General features: G+C 49.6%; 2 protein-coding genes and 2 long non-coding RNA genes across 6 annotated transcripts in view; 1 reads left to right on the top strand and 3 right to left on the bottom strand.

The window, feature by feature from the left end:
* The window catches only part of TP53BP1 (tumor protein p53 binding protein 1), a 30,365-nt gene extending 26,826 nt beyond the window's left edge, over positions 1-3,539 (bottom strand). The window contains exons 1-6 of one of the 3 annotated variants that reach the window (XM_087744147.1): positions 3,300-3,539; positions 2,969-3,195; positions 2,701-2,771; positions 1,888-2,046; positions 1,340-1,421; positions 309-454 (exon numbers count right to left, since the gene is read on the bottom strand). In XM_087744147.1, coding sequence (XP_087600273.1) covers positions 309-454; positions 1,340-1,421; positions 1,888-2,046; positions 2,701-2,771; positions 2,969-3,195; positions 3,300-3,476 — 862 coding nt within the window. In that variant the 5' untranslated portion in view covers positions 3,477-3,539. Of the gene's footprint in view, positions 1-308; positions 455-1,136; positions 1,234-1,339; positions 1,422-1,887; positions 2,047-2,700; positions 2,772-2,968; positions 3,196-3,299 lie in introns of those variants that run through there. The other 2 variants (XM_087744146.1, XM_087744148.1) reach the window with 2 other exon arrangements.
* A 521-nt stretch (positions 3,540-4,060) lies between these two features.
* LOC148050350 (uncharacterized) lies at positions 4,061-8,294 on the bottom strand. Its single transcript, XR_015701368.1, has 3 exons — positions 8,007-8,294; positions 7,421-7,488; positions 4,061-7,219 (listed from the first exon to the last, which is right to left on the bottom strand). It is a non-coding gene; the product is annotated as an uncharacterized LOC148050350 (long non-coding RNA).
* A 4,115-nt stretch (positions 8,295-12,409) lies between these two features.
* Positions 12,410-15,717, bottom strand: LOC148050349 (uncharacterized). Its single transcript, XR_015701541.1, has 3 exons — positions 15,162-15,717; positions 13,356-13,498; positions 12,410-12,794 (listed from the first exon to the last, which is right to left on the bottom strand). It is a non-coding gene; the product is annotated as an uncharacterized LOC148050349 (long non-coding RNA).
* A 190-nt stretch (positions 15,718-15,907) lies between these two features.
* Positions 15,908-24,006, top strand: part of MAP1A (microtubule associated protein 1A) — a 66,180-nt gene continuing 58,081 nt past the window's right edge. The window contains exons 1-2 of the mRNA XM_087744865.1: positions 15,908-16,071; positions 20,760-20,861. Of these exons, the coding sequence (XP_087600991.1) occupies positions 15,912-16,071; positions 20,760-20,861 (262 nt within the window). The 5' untranslated portion in view covers positions 15,908-15,911. The remainder of the gene's footprint in view (positions 16,072-20,759; positions 20,862-24,006) is intronic.

Below are 24,006 nucleotides of genomic sequence, written 5' to 3'. Positions count from 1 at the left end.
GTTTTGTTTTGTTCTTGTTTTGTTTTGTTCTTGTTTTGTTTTGCACAGAAAGAAAGGAAATTAAATGTATTTAACAAGCCAGTGTAACTGTTCTAACAAGAAGTGACACTTAGACGTTGCTCCATAGTGTAGTAAAAGAGGTTGTAGCCTTTCATTTCCAAAGAGTTCTCACTTTTTGCAGAAATTACGTGAAAAACACTCACAGCACTCTGCACCCTAAAACACTACATGCCTAAAAAGATCAAGTAGGGATGATGATTATGATGATCTCCGGGATGGACGCTTTGGCTCTGCTTGTCTATTGTTACCTGCTGCATTACTCTCAGGAAACATCTCTTCCTGAGTTGACAAGATGTCCGACTCCTCGTGACCAGAATCAAGGGATTTCTCTCTTTTAGTGGGGTCACAGACAGACATTTGTTTCCTGGTACGCTCTTCTGCTTCCTGCAGAGTTCTGGAAAAGCAAGACGCAGTCACTGACCTGAGAAATTCTAAGTATGAAGTAATACTGCAACATTGTAAAGAAAATTTATCAGCACAGATGAAAGGTATTCCCTTGTGTATACCCGGGGGGGGGGGGGGGCGGGGGGAAGACCAACCTCTCTCCTGACAAAATAACATGTTCATCTTTGATGAGTTACATTTTCAGAATTGTTTTGTAAGTTTTCTACCAATCTAAGTGATGCTTAAATGGAATGCAGACTGTTCTACTGACTTCTAGTCAATGTGGATTCTAGGAATTTTGTTTCACCTCCTTTTTAATATTACTTTGTGGCAGAATATGACAATACAAGGTGAGCTAAATATTATTCTATCTGGCATAAAAGATATATAGAGAATTTTCAACAAACTGAAGTTTCACATGTAAAAACAATTAAAACTATAAAGCTTACAACAGCAAATACTCAAAAGCATCCTGGAATAGCCACCACTTAGCCTCTAGATTTCTCCTGTGAGGCCAAAGCCTGTGCTGCAGTTATTAAGTTATTTTGAAGTAACTTACGTGACTTAAACAGAATTATTACTTTTAATACATTCCAGTCATTTAAGAAAATTATTAGTGTATTTTATTATCCAGTGCACTTCTCCCTTAAAAATAAGCCTATCGATATTTTTGTGTGTAAGAGTGACACCACCTCTTTTCTCAGCTAGGAATGGTGAAAGCACTCCTTAGTCAGCACTGCTGCAAAAGGGTCTCATCAGTACTTCATCTTTCCCTTCACTTTTCTCTTTTGCCTCGAAGCCTGAACCCTCCTACGTCTAAAAATCTAGTAAAAAAGACACAAGTCAACTTCCAGAATGTCAGCAGGACACCTACAAAGAACGTGGACTGTTTTACCTTTCCGACTTCTCTGGCTGGCCTTCCAAAGCAGCATGCACTTCTGTGCTGGAGACAGTTTCCGTGCTGTCCCCACGCAGTTCTAGCAAGCCAGAGAGAAAAAAAAAGTGTTACTTAGGTTACCTGGATTAATATACAAAGAGAAGAAAGTGTAGTTCTGTAAATTACATGAATATCAAGACAAACTTTATGTGAAAAAAAATTAATCTTGAACTATCAATGATAACAACAACAACAGAAAAGGACAGGATGAGCTTTTTACCAGGGAGGGACTTCAGTATGAGGTTGTGTGAATATTCTGGAAACAAATTAGGAAAGAGAGGTGCAAAAATCCATGACAGCACTTGGACAGCCACAAGAAAACAAATGAACCAGCTCAAAGGAAAGAGAAGGCAAAATTCTTTTCAACTACCAATGAGCTGTGAACTCATTTTTGAAAACTACTAATACTGTTATTTCCTGTCAAAGAAAGATAACGTACATAATTTAAAGAAACCAGAGAGAATTGACAGAGCAACAAAAGGACATCTAAGATCGTTTCCACATACCATCTTCAGCATCGTTTTTCACAAGTCTGGAAGAAGGGAGAGCAGCTCCAGGGTGAAACTGATGCCTAGCATCTCCTTCATTGGGCACGAAGTCACTCTCAAAGTCCTGGCTCTGCGAGAGCTCTAGAGCTCCAAAATGCAGCTGTGACATGCCTGTATCTAACACACCAAACATCCAAACCAATATATATATTCCCCCCATCAAAAAAAAAAAAATAATCAAAGAGCCATCTATCACCTTACAAGGGCAAAAAGATACACCCTCTAACAAGGAAAGTATTTAGGCTATTGCTGAAACTCTGAATAAAGTAACAGACTCTGAGCTCAGATGTACTAATTAAAAATACGATAACAGAACAGGGACAGTGGCCACTAACTCAGAAACCAGCGTTAATCAGCAAGGGCTTATGTAACGCCATTAGGTGCTGCAGCAGATTGGGATGCTGTGATGAGAAAACCATCCCGGCAATGCACAGCCTGTGCCCGACAGACCTTTGACGACAGCCACCATTATGCCAGGGGTTCTTTACTCCGCCATAAAAAGGCTCCATCTCCTAACGGCCAGGACACAAACACCCCTCTTGTACGGCATTTCCCGCCTCCAAGATCCTTGTTAACAACGATCCGAAATCACCGTTTATTGTCAAGCACCAAAGCACACAGACCAATCTCCGGAGAAAGAGGTCCACGTCTGACCCACGATCAGGGCGCGAGCGCCCGGCGTCAGACAAGGGAGGCGGCCGAGCTGAAAAACTGCACCGGTGGTTGATCGGCTCCACAGCCGCAAGAAGAGACCCGGAACGGAGAAGTTACCTTCTACACACGGCGAAGCGGTGCAGTCCGCAGCATCACCTTCGCCTCCTTCCCCAGCCCTTCCGAGCGCACTGCAACACAAACACTTACTCGCACGGCGCCGGGGCTGCCCGCAGGCCGCAGCCCCCTTCTGCTCCCCAGGCCCCCGAACCGCGCCGGGGCCCGGCCGCCGGCGCCACCCCGGGGAGCCTGCCCCGGCGGGGAGGGGTCCGGGCCGAGCCGGCGCTCCTTCCCCGGGCCGGCGGCCGCCGCGGCCCGCCCCACGCACCTGCTCTCCCCGCCGGGCGGCGGCACCTCCTCAGCGACGCGGCCCCGCGGGCCGGCGGCCTCCGGGCGGGCGGGGCTCTCCATCGGCTCTGCACGCACGGCGCCGTCAGCGCGGCCGCGGCCCCCGGGCCCGGCGCGGCCCGGCGCACAGCCCTCACCTGCGGGTCGCTCCCGGGCCGCCCCGCCGCCCGCGGGCGCCCGGCCGCCGGCAGGGCCGCAGACGATCTCCTGCAAGAGAGAGGCAGGGCCCGCGTCAGGAGCGGGCCGAGCCGCGGCAGGAGCCGAGGGAGCGGAGCGGAGGGGGCCGGGCCGCCGCCGCGCCGGGCGCTCACCAGCACGGGGCTCGGGCCGCGGCGGGCCGGCAGCCGGCGGGGCAGCGCGCCGAGGGAGGCCTGCGCCGCCGCCTCCGCCGCGCCCGCGCTCTCGGGCTGCGAGTCCTCCACGATCAGGCGGGGCGTGCCCTGCTGCGAGAAGCCGGGGTCCAGCGGGCTGCTGCCGCCGCGCTCCATGCAGGCGGCCGCGGAGGCGGGACGCCCGGCGCAGCCCAGCCGCGGCCCTACGCCGCCCGCCCGCCGCCCGGCCCGCCACGCCGCCGCGCGCTTCCCGCCGACGCCATCTTGCCGCGCGCCGATTGGCGGGGCGCGAGCCGCCCGCCCCGCGCCGCCGTTACCAGGGAGACGCGGGCCCGGGCGCCGCCCGGCGGGTCCGCGCTCCGCGGGGGGGGGGGGGGGGGCCGCCGGTAACCGGGGCCCGGCGGCGGCCGCGCCCTCGCCGCCCAGGGAGGCCGCAGCGGCGGGGACCGGGCTCCGCACCGGGAGCGCCGCCCCCGGCGCGGTAACGGCGGCGGGTTCGGAGCTGCCCCGCTCCCCCCGTTTCCTTCAGCGAAGGGAGGCGCCCGCTCGGCCTCTCCGTGGGGAGCCGGGAGAGAGAAGGCAGCGCCGTGCCCTCCCGCCGGCCCGGGGGTACCGGCCGCCCCCTTTCCATCAACCACACAACGCAGCCCCAGGCTCCGGCTCCCCCCCCCCCCCCCGCTTAACCCAGGCAACCGCGGGCGATGCTGCGGTACCGCAGCGAAGCGACACCCCGGTAACGGCCCCGCGTTGGTACCGATAAACGGCAGCTGCTGAAGCGGCCTCGGGCCCCCCGTGACAGCGGCGTCGCCTTCCAGCATTACGCTTCTTGCCTAAAGACTAGTTAGTTTGAATGGACTAGTTTAAATCCGCTTTGGCAAGTTCTCTGTTTTACTTCTGCACCTCTCCATTTTACAGATGAGAATTCCGTACATTTTATTTTAAAACCTGTTGAAGAACCAAAACCGCAAAGACTGAGAAAACAATACCTGGCCTGGAAGAAACTGTTATTACACAAGGATAACCTTGTGTTGTACAACAAAAGGCTGTACATAGTGAAACACTGCGAATACCAGTTTGTGTTAACACATTGTGCGTGCAGTGTGAAATCCAAGTTTGCACATGCACGTCACGGACATTGAACAGGCCACAAATATTTCCCGTTCTCACACGGGAAGGAGGCGTTAGTGGTTGGCTGTTCAGCTCCCAGAAGATGCTCCTTTAGCACACGTTATGCTGTATTATTGAAAAGTCGTTCCGGTATACTAGTTTAAAAACACATACAACTTGAAACAGCGTCCGAAATTTGCCCCAATGCCAAAGAACACCACGAGGCCTATGATTACTAAATCCTTCACAGGCTTTTGCTAGCCATCCGGAGAAGCCAGATTTCACGTTCACAAAATATTTCATCCCAGGGAACTGAAAAGGAGACCGGGATCGTGGTGGGACAGCTGGCAGTCTACGATCCTCAGGTGGCTCAGAAGTTTAGAACGGGCTCTTGCAGTTTGTTCAATTCCCTTCAAGCAGAATTCTGCTTCCATCAGAATGAAAGCATTTCAAATGGTCTTCCTTTATGCTTACTCTCAAAATAAAATAAAATAAAATATAAAATTTCTCTTATTTTTTGGCAAAATAGAAAGTAAAGCTGTCTTCTAAGCACAAGTATAGCATGAGCCCAAGTTTACGGTACTCCACTACTGATCCTTGCTGCACTTACTAGCGGGTTTCCAAGCTGGCTACCGTCTTCCCCTTTAGCGTGCAAGAACAAGCACCTTTTCTTATCGACCAGAGCATTAAACAGCCATATCCTTCCTTCTTTTACACCTCTATCCTGCCAGCACCTCTTCTTTATTAGCTTCTCCTAGAGAACACATGCTCTTCATTAGTGCATTTGAAATGCCGACCGAAGCCAAGTCCTTCAAACTCCAGATTTTCGTCTGAAGGTGTTTCTACAATAGATACAGTTCACTACTAACTGGGGGGAAAAAAGACAAAATGGTTGTGTTTATAACGACACGGGAAGCACACGCAAGTGGGCAGACACTGGCCACGCGTAACGTATCTTTGGGAAGAAAATAAGAGAGCAGAAAAACAAAGAACGGATTTTGAGGAGCAGACGTCAATAAACAGATAACTGGCGAGCAAGATCTTGCAGCACAGAAAGTTACAAAGAGATGGCCGTTTTTTTACTAAAGGCACAAGTGCAAACCATCTTAATGCAAAGAAAGGATAAGAAATGGAATAGGAGAAGGTGATTTGACTCAGGTATGACAAGAAAACAGAGGAGAGGAAACAAGGAAATTAGAACTGTATCGGCTTTCCTAAAGGATCGGTATAGGAAAATGGCAGAAGCATACAAGGACAAAAATGTAAAAGGCCAGAGACATCAAGAGCAACGAGGAAATGATCTATAGGCATACTAGTAGGAAAACAACAGCTGTAAGAATTGTTGGTCTGCTGCTCTGAGGGAACACTACTGGGTGGCTCACGTCCGGAAGGCAGAAGCATTTACCCTTCTTCTCTAAAAAGGTTAACAGAAAACGGGAGCTTGCTCAGTTAAACAACAGTGACAAAGGGCAAGACTTCAGCCTTGAAACAAGGCTGAGACAGGTTAAAGGGCGCTTACCTAAGCCAGATGTCTTAAAAACTCTGGAGTCTAGACTTCTTCCCAAAAAATTTTGTCTTAGAAGTGTTAACAGTTACCTTTCAAAACTCATGGAGGATGATGAGGTATCTGAAGCCTAGAAGTGGCAAATGTGCTGGTCACTCTTTCTCAAAATTCCCTTCAAATCCTTGAAAACTTTGATAACAAATCATCAAACAAATTACCAGTTTGTATCCAGAAGGTAACAAAGAGAGGAGTTAGCAGCCAACAGAGGTCTGTAAAGACAAGGCACGTAACATCGACCTGATTTCTTCTCACGCCAGAGCAACAGGCCTTACGGACAGAAGGAAAGTGGCAGAGTAACAACTTCACTGTAGTAAGGCTTTTAGCAGTATCCATATGGGGCTCTCATAAGCAAACGAGGGAAGCATAGCTGTGATGACATTTCAGTAAGTAAAAAACCTGTTGAATATCCATCCCCAGAAAGCAATCATCACCAGTTTATGTCAAAACGAGCATGTTTGAGTGAGGGTGCAAACACCAATCTGCTATCCCTAATCTGTTCACTGTTTTCTTTAATCACCTTGGTCACACAACAAGGAGCGCGCTTATTAAACCCACAAGCGACCTGAAACTGAGAGGGACTGTAAGTAGCAGAAGAAAAACTTTTAAAAATGGTCTGAAAAATGCACAAAGTACAACGCAGGTAAGAACAATATCCTACAGAAGGAAAGAACTGACTGCACAAATTCAGGATGGGGCTGCTGGGCTGGGTGGCGTTCCTGTAAATCAAAGCCATCGGGGGCCCGACAAACTGATCATGAGTCAGGGTCAGGCTGCTGCCACAGAAAAAGGTGCAAACAAGCAGCGTGGTACTTACGCACAGTATGCATACATGTTAGATGCGTGACATAATTCTCATACTCTACGCTGGCAAGGCCTAACCTAAGCCCTATGTCTAGTGAGAAGATGGCAGAGGAACCGGTTATCCTAAGAGTCTTCAAGTAGAAAAAAGTCGATGGCAAATAATTTGGTTTTCATATTCACAGTTTAGAGGACAACTGCAAATAGGTTTAAATTAAAGCAAGACAAAACAGAAATAAGCAAAAATGTCTGAAAAGTAAGGCTAACGAAGCTCTGAAGATCATGCCGTCTCTACCATTTAAAACTCTTTTTGTCAAGTAGTAACAATCAGGTAGAGTTGATCTTGGTCTGAAACAGGGAGTTGGACTAGATCATCTCCAGGATTCCCTTCCAGTCCCATTTTTCTGCAATTCAATACTTCTGCATGAACCTGGGTAGGACAAAATCGAGAGCTCAGTCCAGGTACTCAAATTAGTAAATGCCAAATCTGCATGTGAGTTTTAAAGCTGACTGCACATTTTTTGCGTCACATTCGTAATCTCTTTTTTTTTTCTCTCCCATCTTTTTTATGCTATGAAAAAAGCAGCCTGCTGTCTTTATAATTTACAAACCTTTGACCTAAATATCCCACCTCGGTTTGCAGACCGCCTTTTTTCTGAGCCTCATCTCAAATTACGAATAGGGTGTGGCCGCCTTTATCTAAGAAAGAGGATAAGAGAGCAAAATTAATCTTTGCTTCCTTTCCCTTCAAACCAAACATGTCCAGCACCAGACTCTCAATGAACGAAGGTATGAAGGCTGTCTGATTTTTCATATTTCAAGTACTTTTCCTGAATTTCTTGTATCTTGCAGAATTTGCAATGGACAGTTGAAGCTATTGTTTATTTTGTTCTGAATAATCCTTCCCAACGTAGTCTAGTAATTAGGGTGGGAAACCAAGAAACAAGACTCCTAGCACTCGTTCTCATTTCTTCCACTGTGAACCCATTCCTCTGTGTCTCAGTGCAGCCCCAGGCCCCATCTTCAAAACAGGATAGTATCTGCATGAGAAGCGCCAAATTCCAGATCCTGATTTCAAGTGGGAATTAGACACCCAAACGACCTAACAAGCTAGCCAAACAAGACAGTCAAACTTACTAAAGGAGTAAGGATGCTACTTGTCTTTGAAAACCTAGGCTTAAGTGTTGCACTGTATTATTACAATTGTTATTACTTACACGGGAGATGCATCCAGAAACCACCGGCCGATTTCTGTGCGCAGGATCCTCTGCTCTACCACCGCGGCAACGAACACCGCAGAGCAGTCGCCGCGCTCGGGGCCCCGAGCCCCGTGGCGCACAGGAGCGCCGGGCGCTGCCGGCCGCAGGTCACCAGGAGCCCAAGTGCTCCGAGGGCCGGCCCGAGGCCGCGGCAGGGCCGCTCGCAGCGGGGCGGAACGCCCGAGGCCGCACGACGGGGAGCGGCCCGCCTCGCCGGGGCGCCCCGAGCCGCCGGAGCTCCCGGGCCGGGCCTGCGCAGCGCCCCGGCCGGGCCGAGGGGTGGCCGGGCCCCCAGGGGCCCCGCGGGCTGGCGGGAGCCGCCTCCCGGGCAACGCGCAACGGACAAAGCAGCCGCGGGCACGGGGAGGCGGCGGCGGAGGGGGGGCCGCGGCGCCGCCGCCCCGCTTTACCTGGTCGCAGCCGGGAGCCGGCGAGCAGGGCCGGTGCGGCCGCTCCGGGCGGAGGCGGAGGCGCCGAGCCGCCCCCCGGCCCCGGCCGGCCCCGCCCCGCGGCACCCGGCGGGCGGCAGCGGCCCGGGCCCGACCCCGCCCGCGCCGCGCCCGGGGCTCCGGCACCGCGGCGGCTCCGAGGGGCAGGGGGAGGCGGGCGGAGCCGCGGCGCAGGCCGGAGCGCGGCGCCCCGGATCCCCCGGGAGCGAGGCCCGCCCCGACGCCCCCGAGCCCGCGGCGGGGACGGGGGGGGACGGGGGGGCGGCCGGGGCTGGCGCACGGCAGGGCGGGCAGCGTCCCTCGCCCCGGCGCGGCGCCCCGCCGTTACCTGCCGGGCGGCGAGGGCCGGGCCAGGCGCTGCTCTTCCTCGCCGGGCTGCCCCAGGGCCGAGAGCCTGCGCAGGACCGAGCGCCCCGGAGGCGCTCCCGGCCCCGGCCCCGCTCAGGCCCGCAGGGGCCCGGCGCTGCCCGGCGCGGCTCTGCAGGGCGCCCTCCCTCACCGCAGGCCCCGGCGCCGCTGGGCAGCTCCTGCAAGCTGTTGCAGTTCTCGCCTTCCTCCGGGACGGTGCCACAGCTGGTGCCAACGGGTTGATTAAGAATGATTACCTGGCTTTTGTTTTTAACGTAGTAATCTCATGCACCGAGTGATGGTTCCTTTGTGACATTGTAACATGTTCATGCTCCTTTACAGCTCTCTGTTTTTAAATAAATGTCAGTTTCTTGTATGAGGTTTGGCTGTGAAAAGATGGGGAACTCTTGTTCCAGTATGCAGCTCCAAAAAAAGATGGCCAATATAAACCAAAAACTGTTACGGCATTTTAGAGCTTCTTCACTGTAAATGCTTATTTAAGCACTTTGTTAATTCAGGTGTGTCTTCAGAAGCCTGGTTTCTTCAGGATAATTGAATTTGGCCACCTAACTTGTACGTTACTGACATCCTTTTGTAAAGATGTTTGACTTGGGAGACGTTGGTAAACTGTTGAATTATTGGCTTACAGAGCAGTGGATATTATGGTGTCAGAGCAGACCATCCCCTCGCATAGTTTCATTAGATGAGCATAAAGGACGCAAAGGATAAGGATTAATCCTCAGCATTAATTTTTTCCCCAGTTTGGCATGTCAGGGACATCATAGCTTCTCTCTCACAGATGAAAACAACCAAGAGACATTGTGAACTCTAGCTAGCTATAAAAGAAAGCGGTAAGTGTTACAAAGAAGTTTAGGCATCACAACTAAAAGGAATTCCCGCTTTCAGGAGGCCCAGGCTTTTAACATCACAGGCACCCCTACCGCATAACCTCATAAATATGTTAAATTCTGCCCTCAGACATAGTATGTGTCTGGCCACCAGAGAGAGTCTTCGAGAACTTGACTGGTGTAGTGGCTAGAAAGCTCCTCCTAACTTAGGAAGAAAAAGAAAGCGCGTAGACTTTGGAAGCAAGGTCAGGCTACCCGGGAGGACTACAGAGATGCCGCTTGCCACTGCAGGGAGAAAATGCGTATGGCCAAAGCTCAGTTGCAGCTCAAGCTGGTCAGTACTGTGGTGAATAACAAAAAAGGCTTTTTAAAGTATGCTAACAGCAAAAGGAGGACAAAGAAAACATTCAGTTTCGTTACTTGATGAGGTTGCTCGCCTCACAAACAGGGATGAAGACAAAGCAGAGACATTTAATGCCTTCTTCACCACCGATTGGTCTTTAACACCAGTGATGGGCCCTGGGACGCCCAGAGCCCTCGGTCGGAGAACTGTCCCTGGGCCCCCAGCATAAGAAAGCCATGGACCTACTCGAGTGGGTCCAGAGGAGGACGATCAGGGGGCTGGAGCGCCTCACCTACGAGGACAGGCTGAGGGAGCTGGGGGTGTTCAGCCTGGAGAAGAGAAGGCTCTGGGGACACCTTAGAGCAGCCTGCCAGTACTTCAAGGGGGCCTGCAGGAAAGATGGGGAGGGACCCTTTATCAGGGCGTGTAGTGATAGGACGAGGGGTAACTGTTTTAAGCTGAAAGAGGGTAGGTTTAGATTAGATACAAGGAAGAAATTCTTCACTCCGAGGGTGGTGAGGCACTGGCACAGGTTGCCCAGAGCAGCTGTGGCTGCCCCATCCCTGGAAGTGCTCAAGGCCAGGTTGGGTGGGGCTTTGAGCAGCCTGCTCTTTGTCCGTATTATTTCCATATCCCTTTCAACCTAGTCTCAACAGTCTCTCTGTTCTAAAATAAATACCTGTTTGATTGATTTTGCTAGTGTAAGAAGTAATGCTCTGATGAAGTTACTGGAATAACTTCTAGCAGGCACAAACTAACTGGAACTTTGACCATTAGCTTTAACGTGGACCGAGTGAAAAGGGAATGAATGGATATCTGCAAAGGTTGTAACTCCTGTTGTGAAGAAAGCATGAGAGACGGCCAGGCCAAGAGAGGGAATCGGTAGCAGAATTAAAAAAGGGAAAGCAAAAAAACTGGCATAATAATTTTTGAAGACGTTTTGAACCTTACAAGCACGTTACATTTCTTTACCAGGTACCTTACTTCATTTTTTGTTGGCATGATAACATGGAAATGCAGACAGGTTCTATAGCCATTAGATCTCTATCTGCCAAAGATGCAGACGCCACGTGTACGGTATGTTTTTACTGGACTTCAGAAGGCTTAGGGTTTTACCCAATGTCTGTCTGGAACACGTAAGCATTGTCCCTCTCTCGTTCACAGACCCAGTAACGTTAAATCACTTCAGAACACAGTAGTGTGCAAACGATGACACAGTGGCGCCCAGAGGCTGCCCTGCCGCCATCGGTGTGCATTTCTTTGAGAAGGATAAACTCTGGGTGCTGAGAAAACACTCCCTAAAGCTCCACTAAGCTGACCCAAGAGTAACTATAGGCAAATGACACTATGTTTCAATCGAACCTTAAAGGAAAGCTAAGATAGTTTTAAATAACAGCGAAAAGATGGACACACGAGTGCAGGACTTAGGGACGTTACCATGAGCTGTGCTGTGGGATAAACACACTTAAACAATGAATTTGCTTGTGTTACCTTTTGAGACACGGAAGTGGAGGTCTCTGCTTCTCTCGATGTACTTGTGATCTCCCAGACTCCTTAGGCAGCAGACCCGAGGACTGCTGCTTTAGGTCCCAGGAATGCCAAATCCTGCAGGGCAGACAAGCCTCTGAATCAGTCCCAGAGGGTAAGCGAAGCAGCATTTCTGTACTTACTGTGTTCTTAAACCCCATTTCTAGTATCGACATACATCTCTTCGTCAAACTTTATTTTAGTCAGGTATTTCTATATTCATTTTAAAGCTGGTTTACTTAGTCTTTCATTGCTGTTGAACTTCAGTGCAAACATACAAGACTTGCGGCCTATTTGATCACTTAACCGGCGTTCAGAGACTGGGTGCTCCAGGAGCAGTAGAACACTGAAAGACATACAGTGGGGCGAGCCTCCACCACGAATGACAATGCAATTTATTGCTCTCCTGTAGCCTTCAGGCAAAGGCTCTCGACATTAATGCAATGCATCTATATTCTTAATTTGTGAAAGACTGACCGCAAAGAAGTGTTCACCATATGAATGCGACCAAAAAAAGGACAGATATTTAATCACGCGAGCCTTACGTGGCTAAGATCGCCCCAGCAAATTAACTTCCTTCTTCAGCGTACATTTTACTTATTGACTGGCATGTCACTTCCTTTGAATACTCCTGAGATATCCAGTAACACAAAGTGCGCCATGTGATACTGCAATTTAGCTCTTTCACTATAAGCCGGGAACACATAGTTTCTCTGCACCTTCTTCTGGAGAAATCTTAAAATCCGGGCATGGCTTTACCGAGCAGGGAAGCTGTGAAAGACACATGCAGTTATGGTGGAAAGGGCAGCGTCGTAGTCTCTTTGCACTGTTCAGTGAGGCTGCTGGCAACCCGTACAGTTCAGTCTGCAAAAAATCTTAGTAATACTCCATTTGTGCTCATTTTTTATGCTTGTGCTTTGCCTGACTGTTTCAGCTACATTATTTCGACTGATTTTAGTTATGAGGAAAGATGAAACAGAGATAAGAATTCTGGCCACTTTGTATTCAATATTTAATAGATTAAAAATCACCTTGGCTTCAAAGAGGGATTGCTGCATCAGTACGTACTAGTACCTTTCTTGGTCTGATAAACATCTATTTTAATTCCAAAGCTCTGGAAATGACACAATGAATATACACGATAATTTCATAGGCACTTAGATCCTAGTCTTGATCAGAGCTGCAGTTGTTCCAAACTGGACAGGAGACATTCAGTATCTTGCAACACCTTCTGTAAGACAAAAGTGGGAAGGAGTACTGCTCTGATAAATCGCCCATGGGGGTAAATAGAAGCAAAAATGTATGTGGTTTGGTCAAACTGAAGGGCTTAGCCCTCTGTTTCCCTTTCTGTATCTCACAACACATCCTGGAAGTGACTATAAATGGCCACACGGCTCCGTCTCTGCATGGAAGCATTATCAGAGCTGGGTTCTTCTGCTCCAGGTAAGGAGAGCTGGGTTCACCACAGGAGAGATCAAGGCCTGAACAAAGTCCCTTTAGGCAGTCACCTATTTTTCCCTGCTTCTTAGAAACATCACAGCCAAAATGACATCATATTTTACCTCAGTTAAAGGCATTATCCTCATTCAGATACTGCCGTAGGTCTCTGGTTCCCAGAAGTATTTTTATCCATGTGGACATTTTTAGCTGGGGAGGACAGGAAGCCATCATTGCAGGCGAAAGGGCTGCCAGACTGAAATTGTGTAGATTGTTCTTCCCGTGATATTGTGAAGATCCTTTTTACGCTATTTTGAGCCTACTTTCTAAATCCATTTTTATAATGGTCACTTACCTGTGATTCATCGTCCTTCGCTGTTCAGAGGCAATCCTTTTGTCTGCTTTTGCCACCTCTCATTCTGTGATGCTTCTCAGGACCTCTAATATCCGTAATCAGCCCAGTCAGCTTTTGATATTTCACGGGGGTGCCAGCTACTGCTGCAGTGCATGAAAGCGGAAACTTACACCATAATCGCTACACAGACCTACTATGTGGATCCAGAGAGTGAATTTACAGGGAAAAGGAGGAACTTAGTAGGCTGGAAATCCCGCATTTCACTGCCTTATGCAGGGCACACACACCAGGACTCAAGCCACTCCGGTTCTACCGTGACCACAGACAGCTCTGATTCACATCAGAAAGCAACAGAAATACCATTATTCTGTCGTTTGATGGTACGGTAGAAGAACGCAAACGGATCACATCATAAAACCCCCATCTCTTAATTGTAAACAGTCTTCCCTAGAGGCTCTGGTCTCTATGGTACAGAACCATGCTTGGATATTCTTTTTAAGCTTTCACGTCAGTTTGCATGTCTCCTGTTTCTTTTCTCCTTGGCAGAAAGCCAGCTGGAGGAGCGTCTCTGCACTGCAGTGAAAAGCTGCAGCTCTGGAAAGCTACCATGTCAAAAATAAGCAGCAAGTATTAAGACTGAATCACCTGAAAACAGAAGGCACTTCTACCAGCCGGTATGAAAAGCTCTGGAAATCTTTCATCTTCATGTTTTGTCGCCGTGTTTCCCCCCCGTGATCTACAATCCTACTTTCATGACAGAATTTATTGTGCGCTGGTGTTTATCTGCAGGTTTATTGCTTTATTCACATATTTACCTGCTTCAGTGCAATCCCTTGGGACAAACTAAATTAATGCTGCTATGCAAGTTACAACACACAGAAATAACTTAAACCCTTTTGATCCACTAGTTCTCTCTGTTTATGGGATTTATTTCATAAAGATCATAGCCGGTGGCGTCACCACAATCTAATGTGAAGACCTATTGCATCATCTCCTAAGTTACCTGTTGAGAGCTAGAGCACCTTTTAACTAAAGATCTCAATTTGAGAACACTCTGTAAGCTAGTAACATCAGTTGTAGCCTGCAGAGATGGATTTTTCCCCCTTTCTGTGGCTGACTTTTTTCCTGATTATGTTCTGTCAGAGTCTTATGACACTATAGATTCACATATGCTTGCCAAAACGCCAATTGTCCGAACCTTCTGAGCTTTCAGCTGTGTCCTCACTGCAGGCTTGGTGGGTACTAAGGAACAAAACAGGGCAGGACACTGGTTTATCTCCCCAGCAAGCCTCCTAAACTGGAGCTCATCTCTGTGGAAACCTTGCAGACTGCAGGGGGCAGAACCTGACACTGTTTTAGGAAACGCTGCAGATTATTGCTGACTTCACTCTGGGTTTACAATAGCTGGGTTGCTTTTCCACCCAGCCGGTCAGCACAGGATGGATCTCCTTTTCTTTGTCAGAAAAGACATGGATTTTTCTATCTGAAACTACGTTCTGGTGGCTCTCCCTTGTTCAGCACACAGAAGTCACGTAATTTGAGTTTGCCCAGCTTTTCCACATACTTTGTGTAGTGGAAGTGCTTTGAAGATGTGGCCAGCTAGAACTGACCCTTAGTGACACGGACTTGTGCCCTGAATTAAGGCCCTCTCTGGTCACCCTGGACGTGAAGAGCTCCTGTCTACACAGCAGTCTGTCTACACAGCAGCCGACAGCTCACAGCAGTTTTACACTGATGGCGAGCAAAGTTCAGAGAGATTTTTCTCCTATCTTGTGCTTCTGGAATGTAGGAAATCTCCTCGCTTACCGTTGGAGACCATTCCACTTGTCCTTAATCGAGCAGGAAGCAGCAGGACCAGGAGGAGATGAAGGTCTGACTGTTGTGCTTACTGCCGAGCGATGGAGAAGGAGGAATGTGAACATTGATGCCAAGCCTAGGCATCTTTCAGCACTACTGGCTTCCGTGGCTTTATTGTGGATATTGCAACAACCCAACACCCGGCATTTAAAAATCTCCGTGGATTTCTGTATTTAAGTAACTCTCTCACCCTCAGATCAGGCAGGTGAGCTGCTTTTGAGGCCCGTGAGCCCGGCGCACGGGTTGGAGCACCCGCGCGTGGCGGCAGTGCCGCTCCTCCCCTGCTGCCAGGGGAAGGGCGCGCAGCCGTGCCCAGCCGAGGGCCGGGAGCCGGCTCCCCACCGCCGGCCGGGGTCACCGGCAGCCGCTCTCCCGTCAGGGACGGCGCCGTGCTCCGGGCCGGCAGGCCGGGCGCAGCAGGCCAGCGCAGCCCGCGCTGGGGCCCGCCTGAGCCGGGAGGGAAGCGGGGCCTCCCGGAGCCGGGGCTGCGCCGGGCCTGGGCGGGCGAGGGGCCGCGGCCTGAGGGGGGAGCGCGCGAGGCGGGGCCGGGGCGGGGCCGGCTCGCGGAGGCCACGCCCTCCCCTCCGCAGTAGCGCAGGGCCACGTGCCCGCTCGGCCAATCGGGGAGGGGCTCGGGGCTCTTTAAGAGCCGCGCGCCAGTCACCGCGCGCTGCAGCGGCGGCCGCCGCCGGGGTTGCCATGGAGACGGCGGCCGGGCCGGTCGCTATGGAGACGGCAGCGCCCTGGCCGCCGGACGGGCGGCGCCGCCGGGAGCCGCGGAGGCACGCGCTGCTGGTCGTGATCGGCGCGGTCGGGACGGAGCCGGAGCGGGGGGCGCTGCGCGGCGCCCTGGAGCGCGGTGAGGAGCGGGGCCGCGGCGGGAGGCCGGCCGGGAGCTGCGGGGACGCCAGCCCGCCGCCGCCGCCCGCCCCGCCCTGCGGCACGGCCACCCCGCCGCGGGGCTTCGCCCTCCTCCTCCCGGAGGGACGGCGGTGCGGGCGCGCCGCTCCGGGCGGGGAGGAGGCCCGCGGGCGGCGGCCGAGGGAAGGGCTGGTGCCGCGCCGGGCGGGGGGCGGCGGCCGCGGGAGGGGCCCGGGGCCGCGGGAGGGGCCCGGCGGCGCGGCCCCGCCGGGCGAGGGCGCGGCTGGCGCAGCCCGCAGGGCTGGCGGTGAGCGGGGCCGGGCCCGGGGCCCCACCGGTGCTGCTCCCCCCCCCCCCCCCCCCCCCCCGAGCGGTCCTGTTGGCGTGGTGACACGCCGTTAGCGCCGGTTTGCGTGCCGCAAAGCCTGGAAGCGTTTCACGGTTCCGATTTCCCCGCGTCTCTCCGTCGCCAGCGGGTGCCGGCTGGTTTCCAGCCTTCCCCGGCCCTGCCGGCCGGAGGGCTCCTCCCGCCCGGCTGCGGGCCGAGGGGCGGCTGCGAGCGGGGCCCGCCGTGCTGCGGCCTCCCCCCTCCCGCAGCAGCGAGGCCGCGGGCAGAGCCCCCCGCAGCCGCCCGCTCCAGCAGTGGCGCAGGGCAGCGCTGCCGTGGCGCCTTGCGCCGTCGCTGTCCGTGCTGTGGCAGCGCCCGCAGCCCTCGGCAATGAATTCGCCTTTGTGTGCTGGATGCGGTGTGGTCTAAAAGCGAGGGGGAAGGAGGTGGCGGGGCCGTAGTTCTTGCTTTGTGGCAGTTTCTGATGGTTCCTAAGAAAATGAGAGAGAGGTTGTCAGCTACATCAGGACCTTCGGGGAATCCCTGCTCTAAAAAGCAGTTTTAGTGCACCTCTGAGAAATGAAGTAACAGCCTTTTGATTTTGCATGCGCTTCTCTCCCCCGCTCCCCATTCCCAAGACCCATTGGTTCAAAAGATGCCAGTGGTAACGGTTGTAACTATTGGCCAAACTGCGTTGTTTGGAGATACTTCTGTGGCTGTTGTCCTCTCAAGCATCAACAGTACCGAGGAACAGATGGACGGTCCAGTTTGAGAGGGGGGTGTGTAAAAATGTCAAGCCTCGTCCGATTTCTCCAGCATCTTTTCCATACGTCTCTGCTGGCAGGCCGCTTCCCAGCTACTTTGAGAGCAGTGTTTCATTCCCTTTTCCAAGGGATGGCGTTATTCAGTAGGGGTGGGTCGGATTATGACCATTTGGCCTCTGAAAGCCCCTCTCCGAAGGGGCTGCTCCTGCTTTCTGCCCCACAGGATGATCATCTTTGCTTGGCACTTCATCGAACTGGTGTGCCAACCTGCATCCTTACTCATTCTCTGAATCTTCGAAATAGTGACAGTTCAGACGAAACTAATGGATTTTTCCCTTCAATTCTGCGGTCATATACTATTAACCTGGAAATTCCCATTGGAGAGAAAAAATAAATGCCGGTTTTGCAACATAAATTCATTGCCACAGCAGAGCTAAGGTGTACAGTTAGTTTTGTCTGACCAGAAACCTACTGAAATTCTGCCAGGTGCAGACACCTCTCTGCATGAGAGCCATTTAAGCAGCACTGGTAAGTTACTAACAGTAGAAGTGAACTGCTGAGGGAGGTAGGAACCCGGGTTGTGGACTTTCCTCTGTCACGGACTTGGAGTAGGACCTCCAGCAAGTCACAGAGGAGTCTTCCCCACTGCGAAATGGGAGAGTGACCTCTTCTTGAAACAGACCGAGATCTGCACATTGGAAGATGGATATGAAAAGCAAGAATAGTTAAAATGACAGCAGGCTCTTAGATCTGTTAGCAGACAGCGTATTCTACTGTTGGAGACAGCTATCCTCTTGATTCAGGTAGTTCAAGAAATGTGGAAATGGTACATACATGATGATTCCCGTTGCTGAAGTGGGTTTGTGTGAGGGTAGAACACTGCTGGAGAGGGTTTGTGTGAGGGTAGAACAGGCTGCTGAGCAAAAGGTTTGATTTGAAACAAAGCAAACAAAGCAGTGTAAATAACAACGCTTCTGCCCTTCAGAAAAACGTTTTTCTGCAACTTGCTAAGTACAGTAAGGGGCTTATAGCCCTGATAACAATCAGATTAACAAAACTGGCAAATCAAAGTCCTAAGTGTTACATGCTATACATCTAGATAGGGTTTTCTGAAGGATGAAAAAGCTAGGGTTTGGTTTGTGTCTTTGTTCTGCTGGCTGTGGCACCCTGTCTGCGCAAAAAAAAAAACCCAACCAAACCACCACAAAGGTTTTCTCAGTGAATAAATCTCTTGCTCTGGCTGATCCAACAAGTGCGCTTTCCTAGGCTTCTTCCTATGCTTTGGTTCGGGAGAATGGAACGGTGAATATAGGACATGATGGGAACGTGCTGGTTTCCATGTGTGGGGCTGTTTAGGCAATGGCGTTGTGTATCTGTGGGGTGCTTGAACGACACTTATTCTAACATGCTGTCTAATAAATACTGGTCTCATTTTTCTGTTCCTGTGTGACTTCTGTCCAGTTTTGAAACACTCTCTGGAAGACTAGGTCTGGTATCAGGGGGAAATGCCAAATCTCATAAGCCGGTTACCTCAGCAAGGAATGGGAAAGTTCAAAGAGCATAAGGAAAGGGATGGAAAGCTTGGATGGAAAGGGATGGAAAGTCACACGGCACCTTACTGAAACCGTGCATGTGCAAAGAGCACGCCTATTTAGAAACCTTATTACGGTGTAGTCTGCACTCCTGTGTCAGGAGGCAGAGGGTCCTCATCAGCAAGGACAATGTTCTGGCTCCTGTGCCAGGGGATGATAAATTGAAACTCTGGCAAGTGGGGAGAGCTTAGGAGTAACTTCAGGGTACCTGGAGGGGAAAAATGTTGAATAAATTGTGGCAAGTAGGATGATGAGCGAGATGATGATTTCACTGTTCCCTTTCCTTGCTCTGAAAGAAGATCTCTCCTTGCTGCATCCTGGAGGATGTAGCAGTACTTCAAATAGCATTTATTGCTGCAGTAGGACACCATGACAGTGACACAGCAGCTAGAGTCAGCAGGATTTGCCCTGCAGAGTGCCACCTTGTTCCCGTCCAGGTCAGAATGCTCAAATGCTCATCAGGACTGCACTAAGATGCACTTGTATTGGACATTTGTTTAAACAATTGTGCTTTCCAAGAGTATGGCATAGGAAAACACTTCGTTCACCTTCTTGCTCCCTGTCTTTTATTACGTTTCATTTGTTCCTATCCCATGCCCAAACGGAAAGGAATACATGTTCTGTGACACCGAAGGTGGTGGTAAGTTGTTTGTTTGGTTTTTTTCTCTTTTTTCCCCTGATGTTCGTAGGGTTTACTGAGGGTTTTTTGTGCACTCTGCAGTGCGGACTGTAAGGTAATAAATAAGCTATATTACTCTACTGTGTCAGCTGTCACCAGAAAAAGAAACCAAGAACAAAGGTTTTTTTGAGCTGCTGTAGATTCTACAGGCCTTGAGACTACTGAACTGTGTCATGCCATGATTACTAACTCTGTCTTGGTTACGTGTAGAAAGCTGGAGCTTGTATCCTAGAAGATCCTGTTTCCCACCAGTGGCCAGCAGAAGCTGTTGCACAACGTGGGGTTACTGTGCTGGAGAACTGGAACTGCAGCAACTGGAAATATCTCCATGAAAAAAATCAACATGCCTCACTTGAAAGAAGGCAGATACCAGATGCAATAAAACTTTATACTTTATGCAAGAGAGGCCATGTGTCCAGAAGATGGTGGAAGAACTCTCAGTGAGGACCCCATCAATAAACACTGGGGCTGAAACTCTTGTTTCAGTTAACTTAGAAGTCTGTGGCATTGGCCTTCAACATCTGTACTTCAGCAGGCAGCAGCACAAGAGGCTGGAGTAGTGATTCATGCTGATATCCTGGTTTTGTTCGTGGTGCCAAAGTGTAGTATCACACCATCTAGGAGAGGCTGCTCCTTACCGGGATGTGAAGATCTCTGATCTGTAGCGTTTGGTGTCATCCAGAATGTACAACGGCTCACACTGAGGTCTGAAGGTGACTTCCCCGGCATGGCATGGTGCCACTTGCTCTGGGAGCAGATGCTGCTTCCTGCTGTGCTATGCAGGCGATTAGCTTACAAAGATTACATAGATTAAAGAGCAAACTCAGAGGGTCTCAGTGGGATCAGGAGCTTTGAAGGAGTGATTAGGCAGAGCGAGTTGTGGGGGGGCTTCTGTGACTTGGAGGATGCGCAGGCTGTAAGAGCAGAGAAGCTGATGTCTCCGAGTTGTTTAGTTGTTTAACCACCCAGTAGACAATCTCTACTAGTGACCAATGCTGGATAATGCAGAAGATGTAAAACTAACATAACCTGTTTGCTTGGTTAGGCAGTAGTGTAATTTATTTAGCCATGATCCCTCGTAGCTTGTAGTTTCACTTGTGTGAAGCCCAAGGTGAATGAAGTCTTGCTCACTGCCTGTACTTCAGGGAGAGGTGTTTTATGGAAGGTGAGCATCTCATGGCCCTCTGCTGCTGAAGACTTTCTCTGTTCTAAGTATGCTCTTTTAGAAGAGTATCACTGCTCCTCATGTGTCCTGTTAAGTTCTCCATCTCCACTTCTGCTTCTGGAGTAAAGCTCACTATTCCTTTTTTTTTTTTTGGACAGGAATCCGATCCTGGAACATTGACATTCTGTCCTGCGACCTGAATCAGCAACTGCAACTCTTTGTAACGAGACACCTGGCTCAGTTTTCTTCAGAAGTCAAAGGTCAGCTTTTTGGTTTATCAGCATTAACTTTTAACTCTTCTTTGGGGTTTAAAAAAAAATACAAAATAAAGCTGACGATTGTGATTCAGAATGTCAAGTTCAATTAGTGAGTTTTTTGCCCAGGATTCTGCAGACACGAATACTAAAGAAGAACCATCTTAAGGATCTGTTGGATGCAAGGAATTTAACTTAAAATTACATATCTTACTACTGAGAATAGAGTGAATAGAAACAAGTGCTGTTTAAAAGCCTATTAAGCTAGTAAGTTAGAATTTGTCTATCTGACTTCTGTACCTTATTCAGGTGGCACAATATAGTTTTACTTCATAAGCTATTTATTATCTATCTCCTCCTTTTGGGTTTTAGAATATACTTTTGTATGCATAAAATGTGTTGCAAGGGGTGTGTAAGACTAGTCAAATGACTTTCTGAATCCCTTTTTTGAAGGCCTATCTCCCTTTCATGAGAAGAACAATGAGTAAAAGTGCTATAAAAACGTTTATGCAGGTGTAGCTCTTGCAGTGTAGGACATTTCCCAGATACTGTTACCTCTTCCAAAGCGATATGCCAAATAAGCTATTTTCTATCAAATTTAGTAGACTAATCTGAGGGAGCCTGCTCTTCTATATGCTGTGAAAGTAACTCCTGGCATGAATTGCTAACCCCATTTAGCATGAACAGCGCTACTGTAGCTGCGATGAGTTAATTGCAACTTAGGCAACAGCTACAGGAGTGCTAATGCTGTTGATCAGTTGGAGCAGGACAAGCAAGTTTTGAGTGACATACTGTCTAAAAAGGCTGGGTTTTCTGTCCTAACTTACACCTTTTATTTACACTGAGATCCCCCAAACAGACAAGCCTCTCAGCCCCTTAGCAGGTCTTGCCTTCGTGCTTGAGTTTGTCCTGGGGGTCTGTTGAGTAAAGGTATCCTTATGCCTCAGGATGGTTTGTGGCTATTCAGACACGTCTGTCTCAGATGTGCTTGTTGTCTGGAAGATGATGCCGGCAGCTTGCATAACAGAAGTAATGTCTTCAGTAGTTGAAGAGCTTTGGAAGCTGCCTGGCGGAAAAGAGTCAGGGAGAGAAGTGGGTGGTGGTCAGATTCTTTTCCCTAGGAAAAGACAGTGTGACTTAGAGCTATCGCAGGCTCTCTGCTAGCGGTGGCTAGTACTACTAAAATCTCTTAGCATGCTGCTTTTCGATATTGTGGTATCACTAAGGATGATAATCATATTAAACAGTATGGGATGACTCTCTTTGTAGGGCAAACTCATCTCAGCTCATCTGATTTCACTAAGGGAGTTGAAATTGTCCATAGAGACTTGATCCTGAATTGGAGGCTTGCAGCCTAACGTGGTACTAGATATGCTGGCACTCCATTGTACCCTGAGATAATACCCTTTGGAAGATAGCTGCGGTCTTAAACAAATGCTCTTTTAGCTATGCTGCTTCCACTTGAGCAGCTATTCTATACTGATTACTTTCATGGTTAAGAATCTTTAATTTATTTTTTAACTTGTGTTGCAACTTGCTGCAAATTCATTGCTGCATATCCTGTAACAGCCCTGTGAAGATGTGTGTTCATCGCCATTCTGCTCCAGATGGATGTACCTAAAACTAGAGACTCTCTAACAGTAGGAGCTGTTCAGCTCTACACTGTACACACCCTCTTGTTCCTGCTGTGGGTATAGAGAAGAGTGGCTGCAACTGATTTTCCTCTTATTCCTCAAGTATTCATAGCTTGGTGGTAGCTCCTCTGAGCAGAAGGCCGTACTAGAGATCTCCTGAAATCCCTTCCAGTTAATGCTTTTATGATTCCATACTATTTGAAAGATCCCAGTCTTGCGTGTGTGAGGGACGTCTGCCTCCACACTGGTGTGCTTAGCAGTGTCTCTGGAGGGCAAAACTATTCCTTTCAGAAGTATGTGCATTAACCTCAGAATATTGTTCCCTTAACGGTTGATGTTTGTGCTCTGTGATCAGGGAAAAGTCAGCTGGAGTGCAACAGCTACTGTAAAGCCAGAGTAGTTCTTTGACCTTCTATTTAATGCAGAAAGCTTCTCACTCTACAGACTTGTAACAACCAGTAAAAGTTTGACACCACTGGCAAGAAACAAAAGATGAAGGCTGGTAATACGGTATGAATAAGTAAAGCAGTCTACCTAACAGAATATTCCAAGACTTTCCTGTCTGCAGTTTCTCACTTGGTTACAGTAGTTATTTCCAAACTGTATTTGTATTATGTTAATGCTTAGTGTTTGAAGCTGAAATCAAAATTTAACTGCAGTATTCTGTGGGAACAGAGAGGGCACAGTTATCCCTCTGATAGGGATGGGATCTGTTTAGAGATGATGAGGAACAAATGAGTCTCAAATGTGGTACAAATGAGAGGAGAGCTGAGGACGGAGCTGGTAATGGTGAGGTGGTCATACAAGAGATGCCTAATGCACCTTATGAAAGTTGATTTTTTTTTTTGTGGGTTTTGAGTTTCTTTTTTTCTAGACTAACTTGCTGGCTCTTTTCTGACTATCACAAACAACATGACTCTTGCTGTAGGGGCAATCTCGCAGCATAGTTTACAGGGTATGGATGGCAGGGACAGCAAGAAGCTAAGCATGGATGTGATGATGACCTGCCCAAAGGGAAAAGGGGTAGTCCTGGATGGCAGCAGCAGGACAGAAAAAGGTAGGAACAACTATGGAAGACCTTGCATGACAAACTTTGTATGTGCTATGGAGAGTCTGGAAGGCAGTAAATGGTCTGAAGGAGGGAGAGGGTGATGTGATGAGGAAAAATGAAGAGAAGCGTCTAACCAATTCAAGGTGAAATACTGAAGGCTTGTGTGCCCCTGTGTGGGGAGGGCAGCCCCAGGTGCCGTTTGCACAGCCTTCGGTTGCCGCTGGCTGCCACAGCAGCTTCAGATCATGTACAGGAACTCCTTGGGCTGGACGTTAATGTTCTTTACAGCTGAGAGGGACTGTCTCTTTCCAAGACAAACTGACATGGTGCAAGGTGAAAAGCTCAAAATAATTACTTCTCAGCACAAGGGAAGTATGCTTTCTAATATCTGTTGGTTTTGATGTTCAGAGAAAACAGCTGCTTCTTCTGAAAACAGTTGTCTCTACACAAATATTAGCAGCTGCTT

Source organism: Nipponia nippon, unplaced genomic scaffold (assembly GCF_047370975.1).
Source record: "Nipponia nippon isolate SJK-2023a ecotype South Korea unplaced genomic scaffold, ASM4737097v1 scaffold_9, whole genome shotgun sequence".
NCBI classification, from domain to species: Eukaryota; Metazoa; Chordata; class Aves; order Pelecaniformes; family Threskiornithidae; genus Nipponia; species Nipponia nippon.
The sequence above is the reverse complement of the archived record's forward strand: the minus strand, read 5'-3'. Positions and strand labels throughout refer to the sequence as shown.